Source organism: Crassostrea angulata, chromosome 4, assembly GCF_025612915.1.
Source record: "Crassostrea angulata isolate pt1a10 chromosome 4, ASM2561291v2, whole genome shotgun sequence".
Classification (NCBI taxonomy): Eukaryota; Metazoa; Mollusca; class Bivalvia; order Ostreida; family Ostreidae; genus Magallana; species Magallana angulata.
In genome coordinates, this window is record NC_069114.1 from 21,968,248 (window position 1) to 21,992,548 (window position 24,301).

Here is a 24,301-nt window from a genome sequence, read left to right on the forward strand (position 1 = left end):
TCGGAAGTGACGTCAATATTATTTGCTGGCATGCAAAGGCGGAGCGTAAGAGGTTTTGATAAAAATATGGGATAGATCTTGAAAACATGGATATATTGTGATTGTATGTGGAATTTATCTTAACTATTATGCAATGCAAATGTTAGAGTATAGCAGTTGATCTGTTTAGCGTGAGATGGAGGGGAGTTACACGAAAGTGCTACTTGTTAGCGCTAATGTGGGATCTATATTTGAGGACGTGAGTACTCCATACAGCCAGACTACACATATACACACGATACTACAAATGACTTAATTAACTCTGTGTTACTTTTTCAATTGTCTTATGTGTAGCCCTGATATTTTTAATTCTTGCACATACGATAACATTACATTGAATGATTGACTTAAACCGGTTGCAGACATGCAGTTTGTGCACCTGGGGCTCGTAACAAGTAGGGTCATTAGTAGGAATTAGGCGGAATCTTAGGACCTACATAAGTTATGCTTAAATATGTCTTATACCGTAACATAAAGCAAACTTAGCAATGTCTTAGTTAAGTTATGTTTCTGTTAAAAAGTAAAAAGTTAACATATTTTTCATTTCTTTTGTCGAATTTGGATGTATTGGTTTTTATAGATACACGTGCATGACAGCTTTGATTTTTGATGGGGTAGATGAAAATGTACAGACACACTATTCGAGGTGGCATGAGTATATATACATATGTGCCTAAAATTTTTAAAAAGCTCAAAGCGATGGATCTCGGACAATATATTCAGTCTATTGTTGTTGCTTGTTTATTTTGACGAATATTCAATATTTTAGTCGTTCTCGAAGACTACCTGTGGCATAATATTGCGCTGCCGCTAGAACTTGATATAATTATATAGTGGATTTCTTTTTATCTTTTGTTCTACCTCTTACCTCACTAATGAAGCAATTCACATATTTTGGGTATAATTTCTTCATTAAGTCGATATATTAAAATGAGGCAATCATTGTCTTTAAAATCGCTAAGGATTTTTCTGTCTTCGAACGTCCTTTTTTAATTTCAAGTTTCGCGAGTTAATATATGCAGTTACTTCTTGTAAACCGACCATTACGTGTTTACAACCTATTCAGCAGTCCACTTGCATATACTACCAGTTTATGGAAAATGTTACAGATCATTACGACGACTATTAATATTTATATCAATCAAATCAAAAAATTTGTATTGGTGAATATCTAGATAATATCATAATGTGATTAATACTCTGTAATAATATGCTGAATTGAAATAATTAACAATAAAACTTCTAAATGTGTGAAAACAATACTTAAGACATACTTACATGTAAGTCACCTCTACCGGCCGCCTAAGTTTTGGGTAAATTGTCTTAGCTAAGCACTCTTCTAGTTACAGACTTAAGTCTTAGAATGTACATAAGTCCTTCTTAAGCACTGTCTTAGACTTAAGTACCCTTTAAGTTACGAGCCCCTGGTCACTGTCATTTAGTGTGAATACATTGTATAGGTGTACATGTATGAGTGTTGGGGTGGAGGGGATTTAATGCATATTGTAGTCCAAAATATAAGGACTCCGAACATTTGTATATGTTCTCATAGCCTAAGTATAGGATAGAAGTTCCACAATAATTTCCATTAATGTGTGCATTTAATTATAAAATCATGATAATTGCATGATTGACTAAAACAAGTTTAAATTGAATAATCTATATTGCTTATAATACATTCATTAAAATAGTACCGGTAATTCTTTTCACGAAGGTCAGCCCCCCTCTATTGCCAAACTTGAACGTTGCATGCAAAATCTTTAGTGTCAAAACATATACTTTAATGTCCAATGGTCACAAGAACCCCCAAGTTGGAATAAAAAATACATAAACTACTTTGGAACATAAAATGCAACAGTATTACCTAGCTATTATGTTTTCAACCCCATATAATTACTTGGTACCATCAAGTTTAGGACTTCTATATGGTTATCAGAGCATGTGCTTTTATACAAGTCAAAAAGGAAAATCAGACATACCTGAAAACTTTTATTTGAAGATGAATACTGATATAATTTTAATTTTGACCTTCTTATAATAATGCATACTGTGGACTCATTAAATTTCATGGTGGCTCAATTTTCGTGGAATTTGTGGGTATATACTTCTCATCCATGAATTAACATCCTCCACGGATTAATGAATTAGGATTATAAATACATATCTTTTGTATGTATAAGATAATACACAAAATTACGTCCACACAAACCTGTTAGTTTTAAGCAATCCACGAAAATTGGCCCCCACGAATTTTATTGATTCCACAGTATGTACCTGACTAAGAAAATGCAAAAACCTCTCTGTTGTTAGTTCTGCGGCTTGGTCATTATATGGTGAAGGATAATGTACTGATGGAGGTATCCATCTCTGCAGTAGTGAATTCTTACGTTTTTTTAAAATCAAATGTCTGTGCAGTCATGAATCTTGCGATTTCATACTAGTATTTCATAATCTGAATAACTTCTTTATTTCCCTATTTCTATTTTCAAACATAGACAAAAGATATTATTGAGAGCAGAAAAAGGTGTAATTTAATGTGTAATCAACAATCTAATTCAAACTAGAATTTCCAGGAATGCAACTTAGCAAAAACCGAGGAAGCGTTTTTGCTATGGTGTGTGGCTGGAAGCTCTTACAGAACAATGTATAATAAAAACTTAAATAAATGTACGTAGTTGAATTACATAATCATTATAGACCCTATTTAATTTCTTAGATTGAACTATAATTTCAATTTTATTTTTATTTTTTTTCAGCCAGAGCATATGTTGAAGTTATGGTTAAGAGAATTCTTAAAAGTAAGTATTTATTAGTGAGCTGTAGATTTTGGGATTTTTGGGGGGTTTTGGGTTTTTTTTGGGGGGGGGGGGGCAACAGGGATACATTTTAAACTGCATTATATTATTTGACACCACTGAGATTCAGTTGAGAGAGTGATCAACAGAGACTTGTTGGTTTTGTAAATTGTACACCATTAAAATTTGATTTCAATTTCATACCCATGCATTGTGGTAGATAAGGATATAAAGTTTAATTAATTTCATAATACTTTTTTAGGTTATTTTTAATGTAAATCAATGTTACATGAGATAAATTCCTCTCAACTCTAGCAACTAAATGCCAATACAACCCAGGAATGTCAGTAAATATGTAGTCAAATTATATGCCAGCAAATCATAATGTCGCTTGAAAATGTCATGGTGTTTAGCTTATTGCCTTTGATATATCTAGATCTATACTATGCATATTTTCCATATTTAGTGCCCCTAATCCCTATAAGCGCTTACCTAGGTCATGACCATAGCTGTTTTCATATTTTTTTCCTAGTAAAATTTAAGTAAAAAATACTTATCTACTGTTAGAGACAAGTTGTTATGTAGTGTTAGTTTATTAGTAAAACTGACCCTGGCTTTCTGTGTTGCAGTGTGTTTCGTATTATGAACCAGAGTTTGTGGCCCTGCATTGCCAGGAGGTGGGCGGCAAAAACTATGAGGCCTCTATGCAGCATGTCAACCAGTTTGTCAAGTAAGTTTTGTGTCATGTTCTGGTGGTCGAAGATCTCCATTCTGTCTCCAAGATTTACTCAGGCTTAGTAGCATTTCCCACTCTCCGAGATATAGAAAAACATGCCATGTATTGTATAGCATGCATGAGACCTGACTTATGTGATAGAGATATGTAATATGAACCAATATATAAACCAAAACATAATACAGTCAAACTTTCTTATCTCGAACTAGATGGGGCTTTTTAAAAACTGAGATATATGAGTTACTGAGATAACAAGGGTAAAATATTTAAAAAATAAATGGTTGGGACTTTCAAATCACTTCGACATATCCATTGTATTCGAGATAACAGTGTTTGAGATATCGAAGTTCAACTGTACTATTCTTCAGACTTTTTTTTTTAAAAGTAATGGAAATATTTTGAAACGGACAACATGCTGTTAAAAAGTTCAGAAGATAAAAAAAATGTAAATATGCATTTGTAGTAGATTGCAACATTAGACCATCCTTACGCATTTATGGAAATTAATAGTAATTTGTACCATAGACTGTATCAACAAGTAAATTTACATTAAAATGGTTAATAAGCAACTTGTTAGATTTTTATTCATATGTACAATGTATATAGATCTATATTTCACATACTGTATAAATTAAGCTTGTAAGCTACGTGTTAAGTTATGCACGGGACTGACATCTGGTTAACCTTTAGATGCCCATGTTATCATGTTTACAAACAACTTGAATGCATGTACACAATTCATGCACACAATTATAATTGTTGAAGGTGTGAACATGTTTCCTCCTATTGTCATCCATGAATGCAGTTAGTGTGTTCCTGCTATGACTTACATGTAATTAATTGATTGATCACTGAAGTACATGAATGTTATTCCATGCTTTTTTCAAAGCATTTTAATTTCAATTCATTTAAGTTCAAATAAAAGCAAATTGAAGGAAATTGGCATGAAATCAACAAACAATGGTGATTCATGGACTAAGTTGTAAGCTTTGGAAATTAATGTTAGTATTGAGATGGAAGAAAATTTCCAATTTCTGTCTTACTGGGTGATGCAATATTTAATTGTACTGAATGCCTTGTTGCAAACTTACACAATTTCCTTTTGGGCTAATTTCCGAATGCTTAAGAAATAAAAAATAAGCCCATGTGTAAATTATGCATAGATTGCCATGATTTATTTATAGAATTATTAATTGTTCAGTTATTTTCAGCTGCATCAGTTTTTGTGTACTGTTTATATATGAATGATAATGTCAAAACCATACAAATTAACATGAAGGATAATCATTCTCATTAGGATGTGGAATGCACAGTACTGCATGCTATCATCTGATTATCTGAGTATGTAACACATGTAATTAGGACACAATCATGTAATCCTAGTACTTACAGTCTTATCTGTCTACCTGTACACAGATGACTGATGCCTGTACTGACCCAGGCCTTTATCAAACTATCTCCCCTCATCTCCACAGACCTTACAGTGCCCAGAGTAAATTATGTAGCATCACCTGTTAATGTTTGACCTGATAGGTGGTACAGATTGCAGCTAGATGCCGGCTAGGGAGTGCTATATGACGCCTCAGATTTACTAGCCTGTGTAAAATTTGGTATGGTCATCACATGGAAGGACACTTGGAGCAGACAATTTGATACCGAGATTGATTTAGTTCACTGCAGAATTTTAGGAATTCTAGTTTGAGAGTCTTAGAATTTTGGTTCAGAAGTAATTTCAAACTCAATTTTTTTTTTTATATAAAATGTCCAACTGTTTGATATCACATATTAAAATGACATTGTTTGTGGAGGAATATTCATATTATCTCCATGTTCATTGTGTTTCTGCATATGAAATGAATGGCATGTCTAAAGGGTACAATTTGATATAGAGTGAGGGGTGTTTAGCATGCTAGATATGGTGGAATAACTGATCCAATCATGATCAATCCAGCTGTTCAGAGTGTGTATTATTATATGCTGAGATTGCCTTATGGCTCATCACTTTGATAAACTTCATAAAAAAATCATTTGAATTTCTAAATCAACCAGGGTTTGGAAAGCTGTCTCATTTTATCAAATCAACTAATTTTTATCCTGATGGTTCATTATGCTGTTACTAACCTCCCACGCATATGTAAATGCAATACCAGCAAAACCTAATTTGGTATTTTAAAAATTTACTTTCTTTACCGTCTTATTTACTCAAGATATCATTTAAGTCTTGTCAACAGAAGCCCAACATTTTCTAGAATTAATGTAGACTTTTTTCTTCCACTGTTTGAATAACAGGTTACATAAAAGTTTTGAATTGACTCTTTGTGAAGCAAACGTGAAATGTTTTGAATTACTATCGGGCCTTTTGAATTTGATTTTTTTCCTTCAGGTGCATCATGCAGTTTTTCATTAGAAAAATAAATATAACAAGCCTAGATTATAGAACACTTTATGCACTTGATTTAGTTGTTAGCCTGAGCTGTTTGATGCATCAAAAATGTTATGATCCTTCAGGTCTTGGCTGTCTGGAAAAGCTAGAAATAGACATTTCATGACGGATTAGAGATTTAGCTCTGCATTCAGCAGGAAGAAGTGAATCTCCAGACCTTCTAGAGCCTATCTCAGCAAAGAAAAAACAAATCAGAAATTTACTACCGCTTTACTACTCACTGCTAGATCGGTTCCATTCTCTGTCTATTAAGTGACTTTTAAAGGCTCTTGAAATGTCAGATATGAAGTGCTTCTGGTTCATTAACGGTGTCTGTTGTAGGTTGTTGGCTCTTTCGTGTTACCTTGAATTTGCATTTCTATAATTATTATAAAATGTACTGCTCTGCAGACTTGCACATAACTATAGGTATTGCCGTTAAACTGATTGAATGTTGGTGAGTAGGAGAGAAGTTATATACAGTCATCAAATATTCTACATCTTTTCATTTGCCTTTGAAAACTTGCATTACTTTTAATGGACAGTATTTTGATTGTACCAATCAAAGTGGCTTGTATTGACATGGGCATGCAGCCAGTACTATATATAATGTGGATAGAAAAGTCATATCTAACTCAACTATTTTCTAATTATCATTTTGGACTCATTATACACAATGCTAAGGTGCTGCTGTCAGAGGAGCTTAAGAGAACACTATGCTATATTCTTAAACTGTGAACAATGCATATCACATTTACATCTGGTAGAAATTTAGTAGACCTGGTACATAAACTACTTTGCACAGAGAAATTGACATACAGAACATGCACTCTTTAACATATCACTAGTTTTACAGTGACTATTTCTGACTGAAGTATCATAAATACATGTATGAAAAAAATGCAAGCCTTTAATGTATACACAACAAGGATTTTTAATGTACATATAACGGGTACATGTACTAAAGCCATGGATGCATTATTTCAACACGACATTCATCAGGACATAATGAATAGTCGCACGTGTGTGTATTTTAAATAATACAACAAATGTGGTCAGGTTTGTAAAGTATCTAATATCCAGGATGTCCACGCATATATAATTATGAATAACTACTGTTCATATAGGCATTGTGATTCATTGTAAATGGTTGACAATTTAATATTTCTAAACAATATCAAAAATATATTCTTACGTACATGTATTATGTATACTGAAGTCGAAATTACACATGTATACATACTGATATGTTCTTCTGTACACACCTGCTGAACTACGGAATAAACTTACCCTTTCTATTGCAAACTTGTGGTGGTTTTTTATTGTGTGTCATGAATAAATGTAGACAGTAACAGAGATGGATGTATACAACAAGGAATCAAGAAAACACGAGTCTCTGATATCTCAAGGGACTGTTATCATAGGTTTACCTGTGAATAAACTCCATATTGGTATATTGTAATCATCGTGGAATGGAAGTCCTTGTCTGTCATCAACAGCAACATTCCGTCAGACATATAAAAAAAATATGATAAATATTGTATTTCAAAGTCAGGCTTTTCAGATTAATTCATTATGTATTTCTTGGTCATGGGGTCAGGAAGTGTGAGGATAGCCTTTACACTTTTGATTTGGCTGATGATGATGATGACTGTGATGACTATCGTTGATTGCTGTGTTCTGTTTTTCAGGGCCATGCTTGGTTGTGAGGAACTTCAAAAGTATGACAGAGCTAGAGTGTTTCTGGATGAAGACTACACTGCAGCCGACAAATTCACAGTAAGCTGCCTTTCATAAGAAAATCCAGTCCTTGCTCTCTCTTAGACATGGTGATCATCTGAGATTCTTTAGAAGTTGTTTAAATTTACACAGTTCATACATATTCATAACTGACTCTGTCAAACAATTTGGAGTCGGATATTAGGTATTTTACCCAATAAGTCCATGTTCATATATTCAGTGAATGCCCATGCAATGCTGATTTTTTTCTACAGTCACTTGTCTAAATTAGATTTCTCTTCTCTTGACTTATAAATTTACCTACAGATTGCTTTTGGATACAGGGTATTGGATGTTCAGTGACTTTTCTAGATCTTACTAGGTAAAGGTCAGAAAACATTTCTGTTTGAAATCCTTCTCCAGAGCATATTTTCTGTCCTGTTGGCCCTGTCTTGCTCTTACTTCACCCACAAAGTGCCTGTAGGTGAAGATTGAGTAGAAAACCTGTAGTAGGTTTGAAGGTCAGAGGTAAGGGTCATACCAGATCTATGTGAAAAATGTTTGTCCAGAACATATTTTCTGTTTCTATAGGTCTCATCATTTAGCTCAACCAAAGAATGCTCACATTAAAGTAAGAGAGAGGAGTGACCTTGAACTGGAACTTTTCTGAGTTCAAAATAATCCCCTCCAGAAACACTTCGCAGTCCTTCTCATACAAATCCCATTTATATTACTGTCCTTAATAAAGGAAGGTCCTTAAAGATGACTGAAACTCAAATTTATCTAGTTTAAGGTTTATAAGAAAGCGCTTTTTAAACAAAAAGATATTGTACAACATGACCAGCGCCTACTCTGGGTCTGAATATGAAATTCATCGTCAGATTTGTTAAAGAGGCAATGATGTACTACTGTACATGTTTTAAAGCATTACAAACACATATTAAGTGTTTTTATCATATTGGCATGTATTACCAGGATGAATATATGCATTTTGTGTTCCTAGACTGATTCAGGTGTCTTTAGACAAAGGTAAAAAAGCGTACTGCTTCAGCCAGCAATTTGCACATGTATTCTTTTCTTTGATGTTATTTTAAACTGCCAGTACACATGTTCAGACAGTAAAAGTAATTCAGAACTGTTGGAATCATCTCAGAATTTAGTGTTTACATGAATAGGCTCTGGTTAGAAATCACAGAACAATGTATTGCAGTTATGAACAGTTACAGATTGAATAACAATAGCTTGCTCATTGAGGGAGTTAATGGTTGTGTTTTGCAGGCACTAGGAAACCTGTACTTCATCCATGAGAGCCTAGAAGATGTGTCAATTTGGGATTTTGTGGGTGAGTATCTGTAGAATCAGAGAAAAAGTCCAAAGATTGGCAGCAATGTATTGATTTCACAACAGAGACAAACAGCTTCATAAAAAACAAAGCCAAAAACAACCCTTTAATTTTGTTGGCTGTGCATTGGGAATAAAACAAGTTCATTGGCTTAACAGTTCTTTCCTTGCGTTCTATAGGTGCTTGTAAGTGCTTCTCCCTTAAAAAAATGTTTTAAAGGAAGTGATTATGACCTTTCTTATGACCATGACTTTTCTTTATTTTGCGTCGAAGTCCATTTTAAAAAATATGTTATAAAGACATATCTGAAACTTCATACTTTGATAAATATATTTTGTGAGAGCAATGCAACAATGTAATTATTTTTTTTCACCTTGAATGGCCCTACTATGACCTTGACTTCACTAGAAGTTCTTTTTTTTTTACATATATATGTATAGTAGTATCAAAAAACTTTAAGGCATTTTCATCAAACTTCTCTTTCTTGGAAGGTAAGAATAGATCTTGAAAATTATTTTTTCTGTTATTTGTTTTATATCTTTGCCAATGCAGTTAATGTGAATATAGGTTATATATGTATTTTTTTAATCATATTTAAACTTCATTTGACAATACTTGTGATCTCATTGATTGCTTGTGAAAAGTTTCAAATTTATAGTTCAAAGCCAGTTTGGAAACTCACAATGCATACCCCAGGACTAAAATGGACTGTGGTGCTTAATTTACTCCATGGCTTCAGGTCAGGTTTGGAGTTATTTCTTTCACAGGAAATATGGAATGAGTGCTGAGTAAATGTTTTACTGAAACCCTGTGCCAGAGACCTAAAGGGTGTATTACACCCCCCCCCCCCCCCTTGAAAATTAAAAGTTAATAAGTTTTTTAAAAATAAGCTCCTTCATCCCTCCCCCCCCCCCCCCCACTCATTAATCACCCCCCTTTTTAAATATGTTAATTAATCCATATAGAATGAACTTTTTTAAGTTAATGTATTTTTATTAAATGCTGAAAACTGTTGCACAAATTAAATTTCTTGGAATTCTACAGCCATATTTTGGCTTATTTATAGTAAATGGAAATCATGAACTTTACTTTTGATGGACACTAACAGCATAATGAGAATGGTTGAGAGTAAATTTGCAACTAAATAGTTCAAAGGAGACCATTATAAAAATGTCAAAAATAATACAGAAGCTAATGCCTTGTATTATGCTAGGTTCCCAGTGGGAACTTCCCACTGTCCTGCAATTTGTCCCAAACACCTTAATTGACAAATCATAACTGATCTTGGAACTGCACTGGAGTTTTAGGCTTCGGTACAAGGTGATGCGAGTTGATATGACCCTATGGGATTTGTTGAGCCTTGATACATTAGGGTCAGGATAGACATATTTCAGCACAATAAATTTGACATGCTGCACTTGGTATTGATGCAGAGATCTAATATGGTGATAATGAATGATTAAAATTGTAAATTAATCTTGTTAATAAGAAAAAAAATTTGAGAGTCAACAAATTTCTACAACATACCCAAAGATTGGGTGAGAATTGATTCGATTATTTTAGTTAAATATATCATTTCAATTGCACTGCAAATCGTGACAGTGTGAAGGTATCATTTAAACCTAGCCAGCCTAAATCAGACCACACTGTAATACTGAAAAAAGTTTAAAAAAATCTAATACTAATACAGAACCAGAGACTATTTTGTGGGTAGGGATGTGTGTTGGGGACAATATATTTACTTGTTTTATGATTATAATGTCTGAAATTAGTATTTGACTTTGGTTAATACACAAATACAATGTCATATATTAACAAAATTTCCAGTGTAAAAATACTGGTAAAGTTAAAAAGTTGAAACCTATTGCTGCAATATTTAATTGGCATGCTATTATGTACCAGGTACAGTTCACAAACACTAGTGTAAAATTTAATGTTTTAAAATTCATGTAGGAGTTTTTTATTATAAAGTTGACTGAGAAAATTAACATATGGTATTATTTCTGTTGCTAATTTTTTGTGGACATTAAAAGCTATTTATAGGCTCCAAATGCCAGTAAAATTACATAATTGTTGTCCTCGCTGAACATTATATATTTTATTCTTATTAAATCTCATTTATTAAAAAGGTTTTATTGGAAGTTTTATGCAGAATTATTTGAAAGTCGGTTGTATGGTATGCAGCAAAAATTTGGAAAAATACAGCACATAATCTGTAAGAAGATGTATTGATTTTAGTGAAACATAATAGAAGTTGTTTATTTTTTTTCCAGAATGCAAGTTTATTACTGTGGAAGGAAGAGAGGTAAATACATTCTACAGTAATGAGTTGTTGAAAATATTATTACTGGTATGTAGAATGATTAAGCCATTGTACATGTGAACATAATGACTAGTGAAGGTCATATAAGGCAGGTTGTCGGAAATACAGATTCATACATATATATTTATCATAGATTTTATATAAGTAAATTAAGAAATGTATGATGTGCTGTCAATGTTTATTTTAACTGCGTTGGAGTTTTCTTCAAGTCCTTTTAAAAGTCTGCATGGTTTGTTGTACATACAGTAGCTTCATGTAACCGAAAATGACATTATGTGTACTATATGTAACGCCTATAGGGATAAAAAAAAAAGAATTGGAAGAAATATTTGTATGAGTAGTTATACATAGTCATCTAGGCAGTTTGCATCATTGTCTCTAATTCAGTGTTAAACTTGAGTGTCCATGCAATGATGACTTGTTTTCTTGTCTTTTGTTGATATAATATAGTTATCATAGTTATGGGTGTAAATCAAGTGTGGCTTAATGGAGGAAAGTAGCTGCTACTTGTATAGAGGGATGGATAGTAAAAGGGTTGATCTGTTTGCTGGCTACCAATGTCTATATTACAGGATCATTCACTTAAATATTTTGAAAATTTTTCTTCATAAATGTTGGTCATTTCATTACTGTAGATTCCTTATTATACGCGAGTACTTAATTCCGCGATTCAGTGATTTTCCACCAAATTGCAAGAACATTCAATCGCAAATGTCGAAATTTTATCACAATATCATGTAGATTACATGTGTCTGAAAATTAAAAGAGAGATTTTAGAATTTGAGAAACGTGCTTCTCGCGATTTTACGCGCATATTAATTCCTCGCTTTTAATTAGGAATTTACAGTACTGTCTAAAATGTAGGCATTTGTTGTTTGTTTTTGTTTTTTTTGGGGGGGGGGGGTGTTTGTTTTGTTGTTAAAGGGTATCAATTAAAATATGGTTGGTATTTTCAGAAAGAAAATGCCCCATAGCTGCCATTCCTTTCTGTGGGTCTGTGCATTTCCAGGTGACTTGTTGTGGATTTGTCTCCTATATTCAATCTTTTACAGGTGTTATCTGGAAACATCGAGAATGTTCAGATCAAGGAAAAGGCAAAATTTCCACAAGACTTTTTTCCGGAGGTGTGTATTAAATTGTGTTGTTATGCAATATTCCTCAACAGTTTATTGATTTGGAGGCTTCACGAATCAGTCTTTATAAGGTTCTCTCCTATGTAAGATGTACAGTTATTATAGAGGTTTTATTGGAGAAAAAGATTAGAATTTTTATTTGATATTTTATTTGTAATGCATGTTTCCGTATTGCCAAAACTGAATAATGAAAGAGCTATCTGATTATTATTTCATGATGATAAAGTCATTAGATGATTGGATGAGATTTGAAGCGTTAGTGTGAAATCTGAACAGAGTATTGAGCATTATCCTAGTCTAGGATTTCAACATTGGCAAACACGATTACAATAAAACAGTTTTGAATGGCCTGGTTTAGCATTCAAAAAGCATGCAATCATGAAGGGTATTTTCAATCATAGCAAGATAAAAATTAGTTAAAATTCATTTTTGAATTTTTTCAAATAAACACTTTTTATACCCTACTCTAGCTCCTATAAAGATAAGATAAACACTTTACAGTAATATGTTTCATAGATTCAATGTTTAATATATCTTTCATAGTTGCATATTATAAATACATGCAATAAAGTCATTCAATAAAGGGCATATGGTGCGGCACAAAGACATCCATAGACAGTATTCATTAGAGTAACAGAGTGTGGGGAGGGTGGGGGGTATGGATTCTGTTACCTGTCTGTTTAATATGAAACCCCTTAATATGTCAGTTAAACAACTAGAAATGAACAGGCAGTCTGTGTCATTGCTGTGTTTCTTTCTCTTGCAGTTCAAATGGTCAAGGAAAGGCTTCATCAGAACGAGATGGAATGTTAAAAACTGGTAAATCATTGATTGATTGTCATAATACAACTCACTCCTGTCTCCACTATTTACTCTTTTTCTTAATTATTTTACAGAGAGACATATGTTAAACATTTTAATCACCCAATCAAGAAAATTAATTGGCATTAACCTGAAGCTGTCAGTGTTAAGAGATAAGAAATGAATGTGCATTTTTAGATAAATTTTGTGTGAGCTTTGGCTATAGAGGAATGATGCTGTATTTATTGGTAGATACTCTGTATCAGCATTCTACCAAGTTGAAATCAATCAGCACTGCCTCTGTTGGCTGTAGATATTTTCCACAAATAACTCTCTCGTACCATCTATACTCCCCGAGTTCATAAGGTGACATTAAATCCTCTGATAAGAGTATCACACCTGATCAACTTTTTCAAGTCTACAGAAAGATGTTGTTGTCTCTGTTATGGAATGCACATTTATTTGGTACATGTTTAGTGCAGTAACATTTTTTTAAATGTGGAATGAAGGGGTTTGAGAGGTTAATTTGAGACATATACAGTCATGTACATCAATGAAACCATTTTCAGAACATTCTCGTTGAAATGTTTCAATAAATTGACTGAATACTCTGAACTAACTTGAATAATGTCAAAAGATGCACTAGATTCATAATGGTCTCAAAAGTTTCAAAAATTCTCAATGTTTTATGAATTTTTGTTTCAAATGGATTGGTTGCCCTTAATCTACATTTTAAATTTGCTGCAAGAGCATATAACAGCTTATGAAAATTTTTAGAAAAGATTTAAATTGTTGGATACTTACAGGTATCTATTATTTAAAATATGGTGTTCTATGTACAGTATATACTTATGTTGAAACAGATAGTAGATATACCTATTTATGTTTTTACAGTCTGTATGACCTGGTCAACATTCATCTGTTCCACGATGCCTCCAACATAGTAGCCATGCAGAGAGTGAGTATAACTGTCTTAGATAGGGAAGGGGGCTGGCTGTGATAGGCTACCAATGGTCAGCAATGAATTGCCTTTTACAGTGTATATTATGGTACAGGTTCTGGCCTTTCCTAGTTTTTATAAACATCAACCAAAGTCCAACACATCTAGTTCCATAAAGTGAAAGAAAATTACTCCTATTTATGTTTAATATCTATATAGCAGGTAAAATGTAAATGTGCTTTGAAATTGATAAGAGCTGTGAACGTTCAGGCTTTTGTGATTCATTGACTGTATCACGGATCGTGACACCCAAATGATGGAAGCAGTTTCTAAAATGATTGTTAAATGTACCATGCAAGCACAGCTGTAATGTATCAGTGAATATTCAGTGTCTATTTTTGGTGGGATTTGCACTGTATGCATGTAGATTTAACTTTACAAAAGGTACCCGTTGTTTGTGGGTTACCCTGTGTCTCTGGCCCAGACCAGTGTTCATAGAAATGTTGATTCCATTGAAAGATAAAATCATCAAGTCTGTATGTAAACATTTAGGTTAGAGTTCCTGAAATGAAAACATTTACCTTTGATTTAATGCAGGCTCGGCTATTGATGTGAAATGAGAAGTTTGGTTGGGAAATTTAAAATTACTTATGAAAGGTGAAATTTAAAAAAAAAATTTCCTAAATCCTTATATGAGATGGAAAATTTACATAAAAAGCTTTCATAATTAAACTAATCAGACATGTTCCTATTTTATACCTCTTAATACAAACCTATTTTGAGGGTGTTTATTTGAGATTCAAGTGTTATTTGCACTCATTGCTGATGATATCAAATAAAGGGTCCATTATAATTCCATAAAATTTAAATCACTCATCATGCATGTATAGATTTGTTCAATACAACAATGATAAAGTTTTTTGGGGGGGTTTTATGAAGGGGGGGGTAGAAGTACATAGGGTGTAAAGTTCCTAGCATGATGGTTCATATATATCTGAATTTAGATTGTACATATCCTGTATGAACCAGTTAACAAGACCATGCATGGACTTTGGATACTTTTTGTCTCACAAAAATATGGAGGAGACCTGTTTATTTCATTATTTGCTTCTCAGTCATTGGCCAATAGAAATTGACATGTTACTTAACTCTATTCTCTGTCTCCATTATCAGTACATACAACATTTAAGGCGGGCCTCTTTTAGCTTAAATTAGATACATAATTCCAAATGTCCATGGTCCTTCAAAAATTAACTCTGTTTACTACAGTACAGAGAATATCAGATACATGTTTTACAATTACAGTTTAATTAACTCATCCAAGATCCGCCTATATTGCTTGTCAATTACAAAGAATTGCAAAGAACTCTATACCACGATATTTGAATAAAAGTCCATAAGATAATAGACAAAAATGTGGAGACAAATATAGATTCTGAGCTAGTGGAAATGGCCAGCTCACTTGATCTCCATTCCATTTGGGATATTGTATACGTGACAGGCTTTGATTAATGATTTGGTATGAAGTAGCTGTCCTTCAGGGATGGTGATTTTCGAGTCGATCAGGATTATAGTATGGCAACACCTATTGATTTTAGATCTTCTAGAGAGGATTCTCCAGCACTTGCATGAGCTCCCTGAAATTTTATTGTCAGGTTATGCTGAAACTTATAATGAGCTTTTGTGTTGTGCAGTCCTATGAACAAAGTTATTAACATTCTGCAAAATCAATCCCTAAGGGGATACAGTGGGATATGTTGTACATGAAGTTCACAATTCTTATGCAATAACTGATGATAACCATATGTCTCATTCATCATTATTAGTGAGTTACTTGACCATTTCAGTTTGATTCAATGATTAGAAATTATTTTTTTTACCCTTATATTTATATCTTTTCTATAGAATAGGAGGATAACATTGAGAAGTTAGGTAAAAAAGATACAAGTATGACCAATTGCTTATTATACAAATTAACACAATTTTAATTTGACAATGAATGAAGCCATGGTCATATTTTGCTTCAATATTAAAACAATGCTGCTCTTTTGCCAATTTTTTTTTTAGAATTTTTTTTATTATATAGAATATTACTCATCTATTAACTCTTGCCCTTGCTATCAGCTAACTCTGTTCAAAAATGACTGAATAGAGAATGGGACAGAGCCTCTGAGTCATTTCCAAAACTCAAATACATGGGAATTTTTACTACATGTTTGTATCGTTCAAAATGTATACAGAATGCTACTGTTTGAAATTTTAAAAGATGCCCGATATCTGATGAGTGTTGATAATAGACTTGATCATGGAGGAAAGTTGATGAAGAATGGAGGGTTTTGGTGTTTGGTCATTTGAAATCATGTGGAAGCCGTACAACTAAAATAATTCTTAGAGACCATGTAGGGATACTGTGTTGATAAAGTAGATCTTGTTGTACGGTCATGTTTTACAACATATAACATATTGTGTATGGTGTGGTCTTTATCTGTACATTGTTCTACATTACAGAGTCCCTCAGTCTACAGTGACAATAGAAAGGCAGCATTCCTTCACACACTACAAAGGTAAATGGAGTCCACATCCCATCATCAGACTAATGGTACCCTGTCCCTTCTCTGTTTGATGGACGTTGTCATACAAAATATTTTATGATAATGTCATTAATATTGGTTGGCATCAATTTTTATACCCCCGCTCCGAAGGAGAGGGGGTATACTGTTTTACCCTTGTGTGTCTGTCTGTCCGTCCGTCTGTCCGTCCGTCTGTCTGTCCGTCCGTAACAAAAATTTCTGTCTCAGCAACTATTTATCGCAGATGCTTGAAATTTTAACACAGTGTTTGTTAAGGCATGCCATATCGTGGGATATATTTTTGTACCAATCGGACGCCAACTTCCTGTTAAATGACGACTTTGCTTATTTTTTAACCAAAATTTTCAAACAAATTTTCGTCAAAGAATTCTCAGCAACTGTTTATCGCAGATGCTTGAAATTTTTACACAGTATTTGTATAGGCATGCCATATTGTGGGATATATTTTTGTACCAATCAGACTTCAACTTCCTGTTAAATGACGACTTTGCTTATTTTTTAACCAAAATTTTCAAACAAATTTTCGTCAATGATTTCTCAGCAAATATTTATTGCAGATGCTTGAAATTTATACACAATATTTGTATAGGCATGCCATATCGTGGGATATATTTTTGTACCAATCGGCGTCAACTTCCTGTTAAATGACGACTTTGTTTATTTTTAGCCAAAATTTTCAAACAATTTCCGTCAAAGATTTCTCAGCAACTATTTATCGCAGATGCTTGAAATTTTAACACACTATTTGTATAGGCATGCCATATTGTGGGATATATTTTTGAATCAATCGGACGTCAAACTTCCTGTGAAATGATTACTTTGTTTATTTTTAGCCAAAATTTTCAAACAAATTTCCGTCAAAGATTCCTCAGCAGCTATTTATCGCAGATGCTTGAAATTTTTACACAGTGTTTGTTTAGGCATGCTGTATCGTGGGATATATTTTTGTACCAATCGGACGTCAACTTCCTGTTAAATGAGTACTTTGTTTATTTTAGCCAAAATTTTCTAACAAATTTTCCTCAAAGATTTCTCAGCAACTGTTTATCGCAGATGCTTGAAATTTTTACACAGTGTTTGTTTAGGCATGCTATATTGTGGGATATATTTCTGTACCAATCGGATGCCAGCTTTCTGTTAAATGTCGACTTTGCTTATTTTGCATATTCACATCAGAGCAGGGGTATCACTAGTGAGCATTGGCTCACAGATATCTTGTTGTGGATATAGAGAAAATCACAGTTTTAAAGATATGTAAATTTTTGGCCCGCAGTGATCATTTCAATACAATGTTATTAGATATTGTGTTTCAATGAACATTTTATTTCACATGGATCAGCTCAATTTAACATAGAAATCGACAAAAATTGGTAATAACCACAGTATTACAGAAATTGGGGTGAAAACTTAATACCCAATGCAACTTTTAAAGCATTTTAATGTTTAGCTATTTGTGATCATCAATATTTTCTGGTAATTATATAAACATAACCTTCTCTAATGTCTGATGAAGTTGTTAAATTTGTGAGCATAAACTTTAGTATAGAATTTTTGTCTCTACACAGGTTCGAAGAAGACCAGTATGATAAAGTTCCCATGTTTATATTTGGAGATTTTAATTTCCGGCTAGACATTAACCTTCTTGTTCAGGTAAGGAATTGATCTTGGGGCGGAGAAAGGAAATGCTGTGAAATGCTGTATCAATCACAGTCGAGAAAAATATTTATCCAAGTCCCACATAAGAAGATTTAATAGAGAATGTTTACATAAAGCTTTCCCTTCTCTGACTTGATATTAAGATATTTTCTAATGATAATAAAGAGTTGCAGAGTTGTTATCTTTAAATTTTATATTCTTGGAGACTGTCTTTTTTTTAACCTGATTTAAACTGTTCCATACATTTGAGCTTTAAATTTAATCTAAATGCAAATATTATTTTGGTAAGAATTTTTTGCACCAATTATGTTTTTTTTAAACTGAAGGATAAAATGCTTTTCTTTTATGTGATTTTAGAATGTATGTATATGTAATCAAAATCTGTCTAACATATTTATGTTTGTTTTGAAAATGAATGTATGTTTATTTAGGAATTAACTTTTAACCATTTTCAAGCATTTTTTAATTGCATTCATGTTTCGATTATCACTTTTTAAATGTACTTTGTTATTGTTTGATGCAGGATTTAACAGCAAAAACCAAATCACAGCAAATAAAAGGCAAAAAAGACCAAGTGGCCAAGATAGTGTATACAGAGGAAGGGAATGGCAAGGTACGACAAAGCCTTAATTGAGTATGTTGACAGCACGAGTAAATCAAAGCAAGACTTGGGCTTAAAATCATGAATATGTTGAAGCTGATAGTTTATAGTTGCAAGGCAGACTAGTAAGATAAAAATATGAATGTGCAGGCAAAGGAAAGAAATCGACAAAAATCTGCCAAGTACGAAGACATCTTGTACTGTAGAAATGCTCCCATTTTAGTGTTGCCTCATTTACTCTCATTGACAGTGCACAAATTTAAAAAAGGGGTCAAATGGAAACTGCAGGTTATAATTTCTTATAACACAATTGTTCTAAGGTGAATTTATCAAACAGTGCAAAAGCAAAAATTCCATAGGGTAAAAATAACACTGTGTACATCTTGCCAATGATTGAAAACATTTATAGTTTGGAAAAAAATTAAGTAGTAAAATAAAATTATAAATGAGTAAATTAGAAAACATGCTTTCAGTTTATCAATCAAATTTTAGCTTAGAACAAATGAGGTTGTAATAGTCATATATAATATAAATACATGTATTGTGAAGAAGTAATTGTCAGGATGAAGTAACTACCAAAATTTTACAAGCATTGATTTTTGAATCACAAATAAGAACAGGATGTCAGACATAGTCCTGATTAAACTGGTAAGTGCTGGAAATAGCTTTATGGTGCATGTAGGAAGCTATCAGAAGTGTGGCACACGGTGGGTGTAGGTGGAAATGCTGATTATCTAGACACGTGTCAAATGTATGATGCAGTCGTGAAGTAACCGGCGCTCTATAAATAGAAGCACTTATGGATGAAGTACTGTTTTAGGAATAAACTATCATGGAATGGGAAGGAAATGTCAGTTATGTAGTTATATCTGAGTCAAGCTGCCATCAGACCACTCGTTATCAACAACAACAAAAACTGTCGGATAAAGTTTATTTATGATTTTAAAACTTTGTTTCACTTCCTGCTTTGATAAAAGATTTGTAAATATGATTTCTGCTGAATAGAATAGGAAACTAAAGAATAAGAGTAAATTACATGTAGATATGTGCAGTTTCAACAGTTCTTTGTCTGTTGTCATTAAAGGAGTTAAATTATAGATTCTTTTTATTTTATTACAGGTTGTTTTGACTGTGGAAACTAAAGGATTTGACCACCATGAAAAACACTCCGAAGTCTTCTTAAAAAGAGCGAAAAGTGTATGTTCCGCTGTTCATTTTTAGAAGTTTTTAACGGGGAAGGGGTGGGTTGAGGATACTTTTAGTAATTGACTTGGAGGTGAAGGGTTAATAAGAAATGCCGTGCATGTGTTTGATAAAATCATGTTTAAATTTCAATTATTTCCATAAAAAAACATAAAAATTATATTAAAGCAATTCTGTGTTTATACATGCAGTTGCAGCGATATGATATGGAAATGCAGTCATATAAAGATAAAGTGTCAGAATTTGAAATTTCTTTCCCTCCGAGGTAAGAACCATCACTTGGTAAAATGAAAGTTAAGCTCTGGAAAATTAGTCAGCCTCCTAAGTCTGTTTTGTATTATTGATCTGAGTTGTATTTCCTCAAGAACAACAAAAGACTAAATCTTACTATCACAAAATACTGATTAATGATAAACTGTGGTGTGTTTTGCAGCTACCCATTCTGTGAAGATGTGAATGATGGACTGTCATACATGAAAACTCGATGTCCCTCCTGGTGTGACAGAATACTAATGTCCCAAAGTGCCAAAAACATTATTGTAATTGTAAGTCACCATGGGTTTTTTATGCGCACAAAAGAAATGTTTGTATTTTTTGAAAATGTTGTGATTCCTTGCTTAAATATGAATCAGTGATAATTAAATTGGCTAAAATTAATGCTGTTCATTAAAATCTTGTTGATATAACAGAAAATAATTTAATAAATAAAAAACACTATTTTCTCAATTTAAAAAAATATAAGATGAATTATAGACTTACGATATTTGTTCTTATTAGGATGAAAAGCACAAACCTAGGTATGACATAATAGGACGAGAGACATGTATGGGTGACCACAAAGTAAGTCTTGTCTTTGAGTGTCCATGACAAAGTAGAATTAATCAGCTATTTGTATAATACCTTAATAATGTCAAGATGAAGCTCAACATCAGTGATAATCAAATGATTAGATTCACCAACTTGTTGTTACAAAGCTATTAAATATCATCTTTAAAAATAATTGTAATATATTTCAAATATACATATATTATTTATTTTTAAAATTTTTTCAGCCAGTATATTTGTATTTGAACCTCAAACGGAGTCAAGGTAAAGAAACTCCCACCAAGTCCATCCTCAAATCAACTTTGTCTGGTACTCTATCAATCAATGGGGAACCAGTTCAAGTGGAAGACATTAATGACATAAACATTCATGATTATTCCTCATTTGCTAATGAACAAGCACTGCTTCCAGAATTCAAAAATTCTATTCGTTTAAAATCTTCCCCTGCAAAACCTTCCATGGACTTCCTGACTGACGGCTCCCCTGTTAAGCGACGATCCTCATTTGTAGAAATTGCTAAACAAGTTGTTAGTATGGAAAAAGTATTAATGCATTGGCCCCGCCCCAGAACTAGGCCCAGGTCCAGACATCATAGCTCCTCCTCTGAGGACATGAATGACACGGAGAGTGAGGAGGACTCCAATAGAAACAAGATCCCTGTCCACTCGGACTCGGGTAGCACCACCCAATCTGATCTCAGCCCCTCCCTGTCCCCCCAAAACATGACCCCCGACAGACAGTTAACTGGTGGTGGCCTACTGACTACAGAGGCAGTAGAGCATGATGATGTTGTGTTGTCTGTTGTTACATCCAATAGTTTGCATGAGCATGATGGGTATGTTAAGAAGGAGCAGGATGGGTGCACGGTAGATGAGCCCACTGAAAATTCTGCGTTGATGAAAAACGGAGAAGGGAAAGAGAGCAAAGTAGAATCAGCGGAGAGCAGCAGAAGACTGTGTCCATGCTCTTGTGTGTTGTTATGAACCTCCTCTTGACCAATGTTTGGTGTTGTGAGTCTATTTTTTATATCATTTTATTTTTTCCTATACTTGTTTTTTTGTTACCAATTTTTTGCACCTTTTTCTATTCTTCCTTAACAATAGCTATTGCTTTCACAGTCAAAATATTTTTTTATTATTTCTTAAAGTAACATTTTGAAGATTTGAATTGATGTTTGTAGGACAATTGTTCCTTAACTATGAGTATCAACAGTAGATAAACGGAAAAGAAGCTTGATATAAATCTGATTTGGATTGTAACTAATAAGTTGCATTACAGTACTGACAACCAACTTTTATTCTTAATAACGATATATCATTGTTATTGTTCCAGTAATTAACTGGTATTTGACAAGTTATTCTAGCAATCAAGTCTTTTTCTTTACCTCGAACAAACATAAGAGACATGAAAGGACTGGGTTGGTGAGAGAGAATTCACAAACTTCTGGAAATTATGATATACTTTAACTTTTGTTATTGGTCCATTTTTAATGCCATGAATTACAAAAATAGGTTTAAGTACAATATGGCATACGCTTGTCGAACACCTTATATTGAATGTATATCACATATCACATAACACGAGTTAGATTGTGAGCAAGAGGTCACATGCTCAGTAAGGACGTACTTAAGAAGATGAGGTACTTTTTTCACCATTAACAAGTATGCTTTGATGAAATTCATTATCCTGACTTTGTATCTTATTGCATCTATTTAAAAGGAGAGTGAGGCAATAAAAAAAAGTTTAACCATTCCCCACTTAATCATTTACTAATGTATTTATCTTTCACGTGATCTTTCAGAATATGAAAAAAGAAATCCCTAGAAAATACATGTACATTTATTGACTTTAAGGAACTAAAACATGCCAAATGTTGTATAAATTTCATATATTTATTTTTCTTTTAATCTACTTGGGGCCATATTGCACATGAACCCTTCTCTTTATTTTGAATAAAAATTGGTTTTCAGTATTTGTAATGCTTATTAGTGTGTAATAACTTTAACTGATTATGCTTTGAAATACTAATTTGTTATTAATGTTGACTAAAGCTAATTGACCTAGCTAATGTAGTGTGATTGTCACAATCTAATGATACTAAAATTTCATTAATACTGGTACGCGTACATGTAGATTTTGTATAGATTTTGTACAACTGCTAGTAAAACATATCAAACTGTATTCTGATGTCTTTTAATGCCATATGTACAGTGTTATCCTTTGTTAGAGACAATAACTTTTATTTACTTTTATTCATAAAAATTCAAAACATTATACCCTACTGCTGTATTCAAAGTTCCCCTTCCTCCTGCACAGCATGCTTTATTTACTTTAAATTGATTCTGATATTTATGCAGATTCTGATTGAAGAGGGAAAAAATTATGCTTTGAATATTTTTTTTATAATTATGAAAGAAATATTTTAATTATAATTTTATTTAAGAAGTATGTTTACACTTTGTGTGGTTTTTTCCTACCAGCTCCTACAGTGTCTGCTCCAGAACTTCTGCAGTTGCCGACCGCCACAGAGGTCATTATTCCAAGCACCCAGGTCAAAATCTCCCACGTGGACACAACCAAATATATTCACATACGTCAGCAGAATGGAGCCTCGACACGAGTGTTCCGGGAGACCTCTGTATGACCAAAACCAATGTCTACCACCTCAGTGATTTTATTGATTCAATATCCATACCTCATCTGTGTTAGCTTCTCATCTGTGTTATTGAAAAACCACAGCAAGGGGAGGTCACTCCTATCCATATCAGTTCTTGTGTTGACACAATCTGCTAGTATGTGTAGTCCTTGATGTAGTGAATGTTTAATTATTCAGCCATCATGTGATTTATGACAGAAAACCATATTTTATGATGATGTATAATTTTATTAATGGTGCATTTTTGGCATCAGTTGAAATGTTTCTCTTGTTATGACATTGGAGTCCCAAATCAGATAGTGACATTGCATATGAGTATTTGTGTCATTTTTGTCTTGTCATATTTATCCACTTATATATATATATATATATATATATATATATATATATATATATATATATATATATATATATATATATATATATATATATATATATATTGCTTTGGGCTAATTTTTGGGGGATGTCCTTTGGTTTTCTTGTTGTTCTTAAGATTTACAATAATTGTCTGTGACAAAT

General features: G+C 33.0%; 1 protein-coding gene across 1 annotated transcript; it reads left to right on the forward strand.

Moving 5' to 3' along the window:
• LOC128180637 (inositol polyphosphate-5-phosphatase A-like) lies at positions 1-23,864 on the forward strand. The gene is given in 19 exon segments (XM_052848783.1): positions 1-238; positions 2,796-2,837; positions 3,464-3,564; positions 7,684-7,771; positions 8,990-9,053; positions 11,327-11,358; positions 12,429-12,500; positions 13,276-13,328; positions 14,205-14,268; positions 16,759-16,814; positions 18,407-18,491; positions 19,021-19,110; positions 20,218-20,295; positions 20,493-20,566; positions 20,735-20,846; positions 21,079-21,141; positions 21,354-22,038; positions 22,041-22,136; positions 23,607-23,864. Coding segments are annotated over 19 exon segments (2,082 nt in total). The 5' UTR covers positions 1-175; the 3' UTR covers positions 23,771-23,864.
• The last annotated feature ends 437 nt before the right edge of the window (positions 23,865-24,301 follow it).